Below are 12,768 nucleotides of genomic sequence, written 5' to 3'. Positions count from 1 at the left end.
ATCCATGAGGCTCCACAGGGACAGATTGAAAGACTAATACAGGAACTTCCAGCATAGCAGGGTGTCTGCACATCACCTCTGTTACCTTACAAACATTTAGACCAGGTGAGGTTCACTTTAAAGCATATTTCCAGGATAAATGTGCATCTCCTACACCTTTCCTTAGTAAATAAGCACTGTGAACTTCCTACAGGACAAGGGTCCATGACTGTTTACAAGGGGTCTGCTGGAGATGGGGACCACTTTGTGTTACTAACTTGTGTAATCCTTATAAGACATTAGAGAAGAATAAATGGGATAATCCTGACATACTGTATGCAAAATGAAACTCATATAAACAGAAGTACCAATCCCACAGTGCAAACAAAACTCTCCCCGAAGAAAGGCTGCACACTCAGCACAACCCAACTTGCTGCCTTCTGCTTTTTTTAAATAAGCAGCCCAGTAGCAAGGCAAATGGCAGGGGTGATACATGGAACATAAAAAACACAAAAGGAACATAAAAAAACACAAAAGTAGACAAGTTTCATAACGGATTTGAGTGCTGTAATCATTTCTTCCGTTCCTGGGTACAGCGAGGACAGAACCTAGAAACACAAAAAGTTAGATAATGTTACACTTTTGTAGATATGCAATATTCTATTAAAACATTACGATACAGGTTTAAAGGGAAGCTATCCAAAACCACCAACCTCTTCACCTCCCCTTCCGGAGCACAGCCCTGTGCATGGTATTTATCCCTGGGTCTCCCTGCTGCAGAATAACACCTGGCCAAGTGACAATTTCCATCTTTAGTGGAGAGTCTGCCTACCTGTAGGTTTTGATGTATATGGTACAGACTCAGATATGTATGCTGGCTCTAAAAACAGTTTTAAAAACAGAAGTGCAGTATCTGGTCTGGTGGGAGGGTGCAGCAGTGGCTTGTGTGATGACGAAGCTTTGGTTAACAGGTGCACAAAAATTAGGATTTTGTTCGAACCGTAAAATCCTTTTCTTGGAATCCATTGAGGGACACAGCTCTGACGAATTCTGAGACATAGGGCTATCTTGTTGTCTCCAGGGGAAAATGGACACTAGGCATTCCCCTGGGTCCAGATGTCAATGACTGAGGCACTCTGTCAATTTTCCATGTCTGCATTGTGCATGGTGGACAAGGCCAAAATGGGAAGTTCCACTCAAACCAGAATCACACCCACTTCTCTTTGAGGTGCGTGACTTCTGGTGCCTTCCTGATGGTATATGTAAGCAACAGCTGTGGCATACACAACCAACTGAATTGCATCCAAATGAACCACGGTCAGAAGACTCTATAACTGAGGGGACCAGCGTTGAAGAGACAACCAAATCGCTCTGAATTCCAAGACGTTGATCAGGAGCTGAAATTCCTCCCAACTAGGTCCCCTGAACCGAGCAGTTCTCCAGGACTTCACCCCAGCCCAACACTCTGGCATCTGTTGTGAACACCTTTTCATAAATCATAAGGGAAAAGGTTTTCCTGACTCTAGTGTCATGATTGGATGCCCTCCACAGAAGGGCAAGCTTCATCTTGCTGGACAGTCAGATCCCCAGCAGATCAAGTGGCTGACCCTGTTGGAACCATACAGCCAGGATGCTGAGCAGAAGTGGCCTGGATAAAAGTGTCTTGCAAGGAGGTCATTAAGCCCAGAACCTTCACACAAAAGCAAATGGCTGGGCAACTCTTGGATTGTAAGGTACAAGCGTGAGAACAGAGACAGAAGCTTCTACAGTAGAGGCAATACCTCGGACAAGGCCATGTCCAAGTCTATGCCCAGCTATCAGCATGTTTAAGGACCCCAGATTAATGACCTTTTAAAAGGGCCGATGCATGTGGAAAGGAGCAAGCATGTACAAACTGCGTCCCAAAGGACAGAAATGGTGTCCTTGTGCTTAGAGCAAATGTCAGTATACAAATCATCTTCCTGGGCTGACTTCTCAGAGCTGGAGGCAAACCCCTTCTCTTCCTACTCCTCAGGTAGCCAGACATAGGAGAGTCACTGGGAGCAGAAAAGGAGGCCAGTTTAGGACCCTGTGGTCTGAAGTCTCAAAGAGGTTAGCCATAACAGCAGTAAACTGCTTTCTAGACAATAAGTGAGTGGGATGTTCTAGAGGGGGCAGAGAAAGACCCTGGGAGGATTCTGCTGCTACCCCACAGACTACACTGGTGCCAAAATGGGCGCCAAACACAGGGTCCAGTGACAAACACATGGCAGGCCAGCTCCAGATCTCCTGGGGCCTAGGTATAATCTGCCAAGGCTCTGCTGAGGAGATCTGAATATTTGCTGGAGCCACTTGCTGGAAGTGTCTTGATGAAGAAAAAAACCCCGAAAATAGTGAAAAGAGGGTGTATTTCTCTCAGAGAAGAGAGAAGGCATCTATCACCTAATTGCCTTAAAGGAAAAAAAAAAAAAAAAAAGGAGGGGAGGGGTTATGCAGGACTGTCCTGCAGCTTTGATTGGATACTGGCAAATCAATCACCTGATGGTGGCCACATAAATCAAGTGGTTAAAGAATTTACCTCCCTGTGATGGATTAGGAGCTTTACTCCATTACTTTTTTAGTCTTAAAAGACAGGTGCACCAACTTATCAAAACCAGCCTACTATCATTCAAAGGGTGAACAGCCAATATAAAAGACAAGCATCTGACAAACCACATATTAGGTAGTTTCATTCCCTCCCCATTCTGTTAGGACATGATGCTTTTGTAGGTGTCTGCCAGAGACAATATATTTTTGTTTTACAGAAGATGTTAGTCCCAATATATGCACAAGAAGTTGAAAACGAGGAAACTAATTTCTTGGCTTATGGGCCCACATATTTCTGAGAGCTTTTAAATTTGAATGTCATTAGCTGTTAATATGTAGGCACAGACATTGCACAGTAATCTATATTCCTGACCAAGTGTGTGAAAGCATGCTCTAACTCCCTTTCCCACACGAATAGTAAAAATTTAGTACGCACCATTTTCCTTTGGGTTTAGTGGTGAGATCCACGCACGCAAAATGAAACCACTCTATGGGACACTAGGAAATAGAACAAAAAAATATGACTATTACCTGGATGTACCATCAAGATTAACAAATAACCATAAAACTAAATCCACTCTTTCCTTTTTTTAAAAACTTAACTCAGGCAACCCCTGCTAAGCAAACAATGCTTGCCTGTCTTGCTGTACCTGTGGTTTCATCCACCAGTCCCTAGAGCACTACAGGACAAAGTAGCAATGTAGGGGCCGGCAAAACAAGCCAAAGCACAGTGGGAAACCAGGTATCTGAAACACCTGGAAGCGTGCATGTATCAGGTGATAATGTGTGATTTTTGGAAAGATTCCAACTAAAACAAAATGCTTTAACAAATATCTTGGAGAATTATAGCTGTCCTTAGCAACCAAAAGTGTAACTTTCAAATTATTATTGCAACAATTTTTTGTAAGAGTAATAAATGAATAGGACACTTACATCTGGATTGTCACAGCCAATCATCTCTCCATAGGATACCTGGTGGCACAAGCAGTAGGTGGGTTCGTTGGGGTCTACGGGCATATCAAGGACATCGGAGGGATGCACAGACAATACAGCCTCCGAGAACACTGGCCTGCAAGATGGAAAAAAAAAAGGATGCATCACAAAAGGTGTCTAGTGGATATTATCAGCATAAAAAGAGTCACTCGAGGTTTACAAATATTGCTTCAGTGACAAATCCTTAGGCCCCGTTCACACTGAGCGATTTTTGCAGCGATATCGTTCATATTTCCACGCGATATCGCTCTATGTAGCTTCTCCAATCCATTTCAATGGAGCTGTTCACATCTCGTCACTCAATATCGCTTGTAGCTTGTCGCTGGTAGCTTGTCGCTCCTACATGACCCTTTTTTTGAGCGATTTCGAGCGATATTGCTCCTGATTGCACACAGCCCAATAGGGATGTCGCGCGACAAGTCGCTCAAAATCGTGCGATTTTCATGTCGCTCAGTGTGAATGGGGCCTAATTCTATTCAATGGAAATTACATAATAAACTGCAAAACTTGTCAATACTCATTTCTGGAACAAAACTGCATTTGGGAAAATCTGTGTATGCTTTAATGATCCTTGAAAAAAACCCCCACACGAATCTGACATTAACTACGGTTACGAAGCAGTTGCTCAGCAGAGGACACAGTAATATATTGAAGACTCGAGTATACATGCATGCCCATGTAATTCCACAGCAGCTTGAGGGCAGTGCAGACAGCCATCGCCGCACGGCCCCATTGATTTCATCGGGTACCTTTTTATGCGATGTGCTGCTTTTTGCCACACGGGCGGAATCGCTACGGTAAACTGCACGATCCGCCTGTCACAACTGGGGTGTCATTACAAAAGAATGGCACCACCAATGCGATCAGCGGTGGTGTGGGACTCCGTGACCACACAGCCATCCGCATGGTTGCTGTTAACCTACTGAATATCCAAGTAGGAAAAAGAATTTAAGGCAGAATTTTTTACTAAAACTCTAGGTCTGTTGATGTGGCAGCTCGCCCATACCCCGATTCCAAAACACAGAAGGAAAGCAATGAACAACTGAGGGTGATGTCATAGGGTCATCTTGTGCTTAGCCAAGGAAATGCTCTTGCACAGTGCTGTACGTGCTCCTTAAAACATGTGTGGAGGCTACCAACCATTCAGAAACTACTACATGCATGGCTCTCCTGAACCAATGGCTTTGAGATCGCGTTCCCCACTTGGGCCGGACCATTCTCTTTGGTACACGGTGATGGCTGGGTGCATCCTCGGGGGCACTTTTTTCTTTACATAAAACATGTTGAATTTAACGATTAGTCTACCTCGTTCTTGGTTTCTCCTGGCGTTATTGAATGTGTTGAGCCATTACTTGTTTTTTTTTTATACTGGCAATTTATTTATTCCTACCATTGTATCATCACATTAGCTTATATCTTTGTTTTATAATCTTTTGAAAATAAAATCTCTGTAAAAGAACCAATGGCTTCAATAATATTGAGGCACTGAGCAAATCTGCAGATCCAGAGATATGACAAATCTATTTGCTTGTTCCAGGTCAGCGACTCAGAAAGCATTGTAGTCAGAGAAAGTTTTTGCTGGCTTCTTAGGTCAGCAAAGGCATCTGCTGACTGTTTCTGAAGGTTTTCTTTTGATTTACTTTAGGTCTGCTCTTCTATAAGCAGAAGGTAACATCCAATGCAATCATACTATACATGTCACACATCCCTCAACTTCATCCTTGTGTGTGGCCAGTGGATGAAAGTAGAGGTGCACCGAAATGGAAATTTTAAAACCGAAACAAAAATAAATAAATTTTCAGGCCGAAACCAAAAATTTTTTTTTTATCTATATTTTTTTCACATTTTTAAATATTCTATTTTAATTTTGTTATATTTATTTATGAATTCATTTTTTATTAAATATTTTTAACTTTACTTTTAGGGGCTTCGGGGAAATATCAGGGGTCTAAAACAGACCCCTGATATTTCCCTTTTAAAATAGAAGAGATCGAGGACACAAAGTCCTTAATCTTTTTCTGTATCCCGTTACAAAATGAACAGGAATCCTCTATACCGAGTGTTCCTGTTCATTGATAACATGAGGACATGGTACGTTTACTATAACTACAACTATGAATGAACAGGAGTGGATATAGATCACCTCCTGATCATTCATAATTGAGGATATAGTCGCCATACCATGTCCTCAATTATGTACAAACACTCAGCGATCACTGAGTGTTTGTACCTCACTCTCCTCTCTGACACGCTGTCACAGGAGGCTGAGCAAACGGAGCGGGGAGGAGAGCTCAGCCTCCTGTGACAGCGCTGTCTCCGCCCACACACCGGTCTGCCGGACTGTGATAGGAGGCTGAGCGGTGTGGGAGGAGAGACGCCGGCCGCTCACAGTGCTCTCCTCCCGCAGCGCTCGTCTGTCACAGTTTCTCTCCTCCCCGCTGGGACACAGAGCAGCGCCCAGCGGGGAGAAAAGAAAGCAGGGATGCGCCAATGTATCGGCAGGAAAATGGCATTTTCGGCATTATGCCAAAAGTACAATTTTCGTCTGATATGTTTTTCGGCGGCCAATATATCGGTGCATCTCTAGTTGAAAGTATTAAAGCCATTTCATCAGTACAGCTAGGCATCTGCCATTTCCAACAAGAGGTCAGGAATAGCACCCTCCACATTTCCCTCTGTAAAGGAGCGCATTTGTTTTTTGCATGTTACATTGCTAAGTATTTTACGTTATGTGCTTTGCTGCTCTCAACATCTCCTTACCCTCCTTTCAATTTCTTCTTCTTTACAGTGTCCTCCTCTGATACTCTACGGCCCCGGGAACCTCGCTTGTCTTTCTGTGATCGATTCTCTGTGAAACAAAGGAAATATACAGACTAAGCCATCTTACAGGTGTGCTATAAAACAAAAAAAAGGGCCACATAAAAATAAAAAAAGGATTATTTAAAAAACTTTAATAAAAAATGTACTTTTTATTCCACGTCCAGATGGGCTGTCAAACTCTGTTCCTTCCAATTTTTCTTTGAGGTCAGCTTCAAATCGTGCCAGGTCTGCATCCAGCCGCCTGATGTGTTTATCTACCTTTAAAAGGGAAATGAAGATTTGTAATTGGGAGCCGGTTGGGCGATTGATCAAATAAGCATCCAAAGCACCCCCAGTTTCCATGCACGCAACACCGTCACTTGAACACTAGTGCCTTTCAGAAACTAGTTTCTTATAATAAATTTTTTATTGACCAATAGGCTTCACTTCCTTAAAGTGTAACTAAAGCCAAAAACTTTTTTTTAGTCTTGAATAGAATGGAAAGGGATTTGAACACTTGCCAGGGAGATTCACCCCTCTCTTTTTGTCCTGGTGACTATTATCACTAAAAGTGAAAGAAAATCCTACATTTTGGGTTGTAGTCAGAAAGGGAATACATGGGAGAAACTTTTACTTCATGTTGGGCTAACAAACAGGAAGAGAAAGGAAATCTAACCAATGGGACACAGATGGCAAAAATAAGCTGCAGGCTATAAACCCTCCCCAAAAAGGAGCCCATACACCTTATGAATATCGGCAGATTTTTCACATGTAATCGCGCTTTCATCCGATATTCGTAAAGTTGATGGGCAGTGGACAATTTCACATACTGTACAAATCGATCTACTTTTGCCTAACCAGCACGTTAGAAAACTTTGGTCGATCATACGATTTTCGCAAGGTTGGTGGCGTTTCTGTAAATAAAAATTTGTACGATTTACACTGCACATGCGCAAACAGAAATACGTGCGCGCGATTACAGCAATTCATCTAGGTGCTTTTTTTAAAATTACTGCCGAATGAACCTTGCGATAAATCGGGGCAGGATGGGGCCGCCGTGCAAAATACGTACGACGGTTCGATCATCTGACCGAAAAGTTTAGTCCGATGATCGCAAGGTGTATGGGCAGCTTTACGCTATCCAAAAAGTTTTGGCTTTGGTTGTACTTAAACATCTGAGCTAAGCCCTGCCAATAAGTGCCCAAGTGGTCAATAAGGGCCCTCAGGCAAGAAGACATCTTGTGTGGTCTGCTCAAAGGAAGGGCTTTTACTTGACAATGGCGGACAGGTTCCCGCTAATAAAACAAATGATAAAAATAAAGAAGAATATCAGAACTCCAACAACCACAGCACTGTAGCTGCACTGCTCAGCTACTTACCATCTCATAGGTCTGCATGGCTAACTGCACTTTATCGTCGCTGTACTCCTTGCATTTGCTGTAGGCATTTTGGATGCGCTGTAAATGTTGTACTCTCTGTTCAGGGGTAAAGTCTCGCACTTTGCTTATGTATTCGCTGGCCAACGCATCAATCTCTTTCTTTTTATCTGTTTCAAAGAAAGAAAAATCTTCAGATGATCAGAAGGGATAAAGCCGAAGACATCACCACACATGCCAATATACCTTGGATTTTGGCTAGCAAAGCAAACCTCCGTTCTGCCCAATATCATACACCACAATAAGCTGGTGGTTACCCTCACTAGCCAGAAAAGCTCATCTATCCACTTCTGTGGCCAAAGTGTATCTAAACCCAAGAACATAAAATATTATATGTTTCTGCTTACCAGTCCATAGGCCCCGTTCCCACTTCAGTACTCAAAATGCATGCTGCACATACAGTTCCATTGTTTGTTAATGGCACAGCAAACAAGACAAAATCAACACATGTGCAAAGTTCATGTCTCATACTGCTGCATTCGTCTCACATAGGGCAGCCCATTGAAATGAATGAGCTGCCCTAAGCTGACGCACAACAAATGCAGCAAGTGTGAACGGGGCCTTAGTAGTAGTGGCTGCATCAATTTTCTTTTTTCAGGCTTTTTAAATCAGAACTCTGGGGGAAATATGATTAACCCTTGCAGTGCCGGGGCAGACCCACTGCAAGCTGATCATTTGTCTGGGGAAAGTAGAACTGTTATATTCACACGAACCTTGGAGCTGGCTTGCTTCACACCACTCCATCCAGAGTCTCTCCCCCTCCGCTGCAGCGGTCTAAGGATTCTCCAGTCATCACATCCAATACAGTGTGTATTGGGCGTGATCCTTCGCTGTCACAGCCGGCTGGCTCCAAGGTTCAAGTGAGTATAATGCTTTTATTTTAGTCCCTAGACAAGAACGAGCACTTAAAGGAGAACTATGAGGCGAGTGCTTTCACTCACCTCATAGTTCTAGCCGACCTGTGACAATGAGACTGTCACAGGTCGGCTCAGTAGATCGGGAAGTGAGCGAACACATACCGGCGTTCACTCACCTATCGATCCTGTCACGGCTCTCTGCCGTGACAGGGGAGGGACTGGATTCCCCTCTCCGATCTGCCAGCGCTGACTGGCGGAACGCTTCAGCGTCTCAGTATACTGCGAGCTGTAGCTCGCGGTATACGTAGCTTAGGGTGACGGGAGGACACTTGTTTGTGCCCTCCTGTTACCCTTAGGAGAACTATGGGGAAAAGCCTTGACCCCATAGTTCTCCTTTAATCCTTGCAGTTTGGGGGTAACCCTGCGGCAAGGGTTAATATCTTTCTTCTAGTTCATATACATCTCTAGCAATATACCAAAAGGGCACAAATCAGAAAAGTTCAGAATGTCACTCGTCAGCAGCGTCTTGCTTTTTTGGGCAAAGAAACCTTGTTTCTTTAATCACTTCAGTCCCAGAGCCCCTTCACCTCACCTTTCCTCACAGGCCGAAGAACATTTGAATCATCATATTACCCATGTGCCTGTTTTGCACTAGGTCTCTGTACACTAAAGAAATATATACTGTATATCAGAAGGATTTTACATACCAAATGATCAGGGATTCCCTTCAATTACCTTTGTGATTTACACATCCTTGCCATAAAGTATAACCATATGACAACACTTTGTAGGACTAGGTTTGCAGCCCTTGTACAGCAGAGCTCAGAGGGGGGTGGGAGAAGCAGCACAATGAGCCATTTAAATGTGTGGCATTACAAAAAGCATGCTGGTAGGAGGAGAGAGCAGAGTAACAGGCATGTAAGCTTCTTAATGTGCTGCTTCTTATTTTGCTTGGGGGTGGGGAAACTGCAGTAGAAAAGGATCAGTCTGCTTCTCATGCTAAGCAGGTCTGTGGTGTGGGGCACAGCTATGCAAATCTCAGGATGGATGAACAGAAATATTTTGGCAGGTAAAACAGCTCCTCTATATGTATTTCATCTGTGTATTTAAATGCTTAAACTATTTCAGCTACAGTGCCCTTCTAACTCCCATTGCACTTTGGATACATATGCTTGTAAAAATGTTCAGTACTGTTAAATCTACCCGTGTAATACTTATGTGTTATTCAATATTTGCCGGGGGAGTTCTAAAGAACGAGAGGTTTAGAAAGTGTTCACAAAAACATTCCAAAAGGAATTGTAAAAGAACTATGGGGTAACCTTTTTATCCCATAGTTCTCTTTAGGGTCACAGGAGGACATACACTAACCTCCTCCTGTGACCCTAAGCTCAGTATATAGCAGGCTATTGCCCGTCATATACTGAGAGCACCGCAGCCGGGACAGATCCTGACAACACTGTTGAGATCCACCCAGCTGCGTGACTGACAGCAGGCTATGCCTATCTAGAGGCAATACCAACTGTGCCCGCCCCCTCCTCGTCTGTCCCTCCAGTCAGCGCTGGAGGATCAGAGCGGGGGAGAATCCCTGCAGGGAGCAGTGACTGACAGTTCGCTCACTTCCTGATCTATTGAGCCGACGTGTGACAGTTTGTCACGCGTCGGCTCGAACTATGAGGATGAGTGATTTTCATTCACCTCACAGTTCTCCTTTAACTGTGATGGGGAATACAAAATACAATTATTATAAATAACTGATGGACTAATGGAACCTCTTTTGAAGAGACCCTGTTGCTAAGCAAAATTCTCTCACTAAAGGCATACCTGTAAGAGAAGAGTGCACATACCCTCCTTACTCAATGCTCACGAAGCTAAAGGTTGCTCCGACCCTCAGAAGTGGATCCCAAAGTGTGCATGGTATCTGACACTACAAGGAGGGTTGATGATCTGGTCGGTTACTGCAGGTCTCCATGTCATCACAGGAGAAAATAATGGACATGTCCATTCCCGGCTCACTTTCAGGGGACCTTCTCTTAAATCAGAGTGGAGTATACCGGCGGTAAAGGCAAGTATACATATAGTATGCCTTCAAAGAAAGCACCTGTAATCATTTGCCAAGCTGCCAGCCACAAAGCTCTGGGGTGTTCTTGGCCTAAGTCACCCACATGAATGTACATACCCTCAGTCCTCTGATCCAGGTCACTCATGAGTTGGAAATTTCGTTGAAGCTCACACGGTAAATTTTCTATGCCTATAAAAAAAAACGTGGGTTAGCAATTTCAGCATTACTACACTCTGCATGAGAATATGAACATACTACATTTTCCCAAAATTCTGAAATGTAACTTGTATATTTTGGCATAAAATGTAAACTAGAAATGTACTGCCGGCTGTTATCTAGGCTGTAAACAAGATAGCTGAAGCGCAAATTACACACAGATAAATGACTCCGTATAATCTTCCCTCCAAATCAACATATCCAGCATTCCAAATCTGTCTACTTTTGCCAGGAACACTAGACATTTACTGAGCGGCCCCCTTTGTAGCCACCCCAGCCAGGCATTCCCATTAGGAAAGTGAATTGGCTGGACATTAAAAGGAGGAGAAGTGTAAGGAGGGGATAATATATTCTCCCTGCTGCTTCTCAGACACTGGAGTCAGGGACTAACAGTTGCCCATCCAAAGGCTACATCATTAGTGCCTTTCAGGGGGAACTCAAGTCCTAAATGCAAGATCTCATGGTAAAAACATACAACCGATAGATCATACAGCGCACACACAAGATGAAGCACATCATCTCGCGTACACTTGCTACAACATTACCTCCTTTTCCTTCTCCTCTGCCAGCCCACTGATCACATCGTGCTCCTTGACATTGTGCACTTTAAATGCCTCATTCCCCTCTGGATGATCAGCCCACAGGCCCCTCTCCCCTCTGGATGATCAGCCCATAGGCCTCCTTCCCCTCTGGATGATCAGCCCACAGGCCCCTCTCCCCTCTGGATGATCAGCCCACAGGCCTCTCTCCCCTCTGGATGATCAGCCCACAGGCCTCCTTCCCCTCTGGATGATACCTGCTGGTGCTGGAGGTGTTCTGATGTCCTTTTAGAAGCAAGCAAACCAGGGTGGCTACATTTCCACATACAGTGGGACTATGTAGAGCAGAGTTAGGGAGGCTCTGTGCTCCAGCTGTGGTGAAACTACAAATCCCATCATGCCTCTTCCTCTTGGAATCATGCTGATGGCTGCCAGAGTCTTGCAGTGTCTCATGGGTCTTGTAGTGCCACAACAGTGTCCTACCTCTTAGAAATCTGAATGTGCAGCCTAACAACACGAATATAAGGGACAAAGCTCAAGAACACTAAAGATGGTGAATATCATCTTCCCCACTGTGGCTATAGTAAGATTTTAATGTCTTGGAGAAACATATTGGGAAACACTCCCTTGTGATTGGACTTTCCTATGCCTCTCTGCTATAGGAACACAAATATATGCATATATTCCACCTCCCTATAAACAAGAGGAGGATTGCCATAATAAATAAAGTTTTCATTGCTCAAAAGGGAATTACGTAAACTCTCCTACGTCAGCACGTAGCCCTCCAAGCGGTGAGAGCGCGCTCACGGACTGGTGACGCAGTTCTAATTACACGCTCGGCTGATTCTTAGTAAAATCGTGCCCGCGCCGCGCGATAACAGCCCCATCTGCCCTACCCGTTCGCCCCTTCTAACCCCACACTTACTGTCCAGGTAGTGCTCGAGGTACATCGCAGTCGCCATGTTCACAAAGTCCGCCTGTTTCCTTCGCCAGACCTCAATCCCGCTCAACCGCTCGCTGGATTATTCATGAGCAGCGCGTTTCCGGCACGGCGGGTTGGCCGACTGCTCGATTAATATTCATAAGCCGTCCCGCGCTAGCAGCAAGCCGAAGCCGGTTTGGTTGAAAGCCACCTTCGGGTTTACAAGCTCAGTTCGCTGATTGGAGAATGCGCTGCTCGGCGCTCTCGTCTCATTGGTGGAGATCCTAATCTAGTTGGTGGGCGGTTTTCGTGCGTATATGAAAAAAAATTTTCCAGGAGGAGGGGGAAGTCGTCCCCTGGGCTTGGTTTAGAAGGCGGGGCTAGTGCTGCACGTAGCCAATTG

The 12,768-nt window shown here is 44.4% G+C and overlaps 1 protein-coding gene across 4 annotated transcripts; it reads right to left on the bottom strand.

Annotated features, from left to right (window-relative positions):
• Positions 1-503: 503 nt before the first annotated feature.
• On the bottom strand, positions 504-12,719 carry ING5 (inhibitor of growth family member 5). 4 transcript variants are annotated; one of them, XM_018563938.1, is made up of 9 exons: positions 12,369-12,719; positions 10,806-10,877; positions 7,716-7,882; positions 6,504-6,615; positions 6,344-6,385; positions 4,741-4,810; positions 3,478-3,613; positions 2,981-3,042; positions 504-587 (listed from the first exon to the last, which is right to left on the bottom strand). In XM_018563938.1, exons 1-9 carry the CDS (start codon positions 12,403-12,405, stop codon positions 551-553), a joined length of 735 nt encoding a protein of 244 aa, XP_018419440.1. In that variant the 5' UTR covers positions 12,406-12,719; the 3' UTR covers positions 504-550. The 4 variants fall into 4 exon arrangements, with proteins under 4 accessions (XP_018419440.1, XP_018419441.1, XP_018419439.1 ...); XM_018563939.1 differs by having other exon boundaries at positions 6,516-6,615; XM_018563937.1 differs by lacking the exon at positions 4,741-4,810 and having other exon boundaries at positions 6,298-6,385.
• Positions 12,720-12,768: the final 49 nt, after the last annotated feature.

This window comes from Nanorana parkeri, unplaced genomic scaffold (genome assembly GCF_000935625.1).
Source record: "Nanorana parkeri isolate BGI_ZX_2015 unplaced genomic scaffold, ASM93562v1 scaffold712, whole genome shotgun sequence".
Taxonomy (NCBI): Eukaryota; Metazoa; Chordata; class Amphibia; order Anura; family Dicroglossidae; genus Nanorana; species Nanorana parkeri.
Note: the sequence above shows the minus strand (reverse complement) of the source record. Positions and strands in the feature narration are given on the sequence as shown.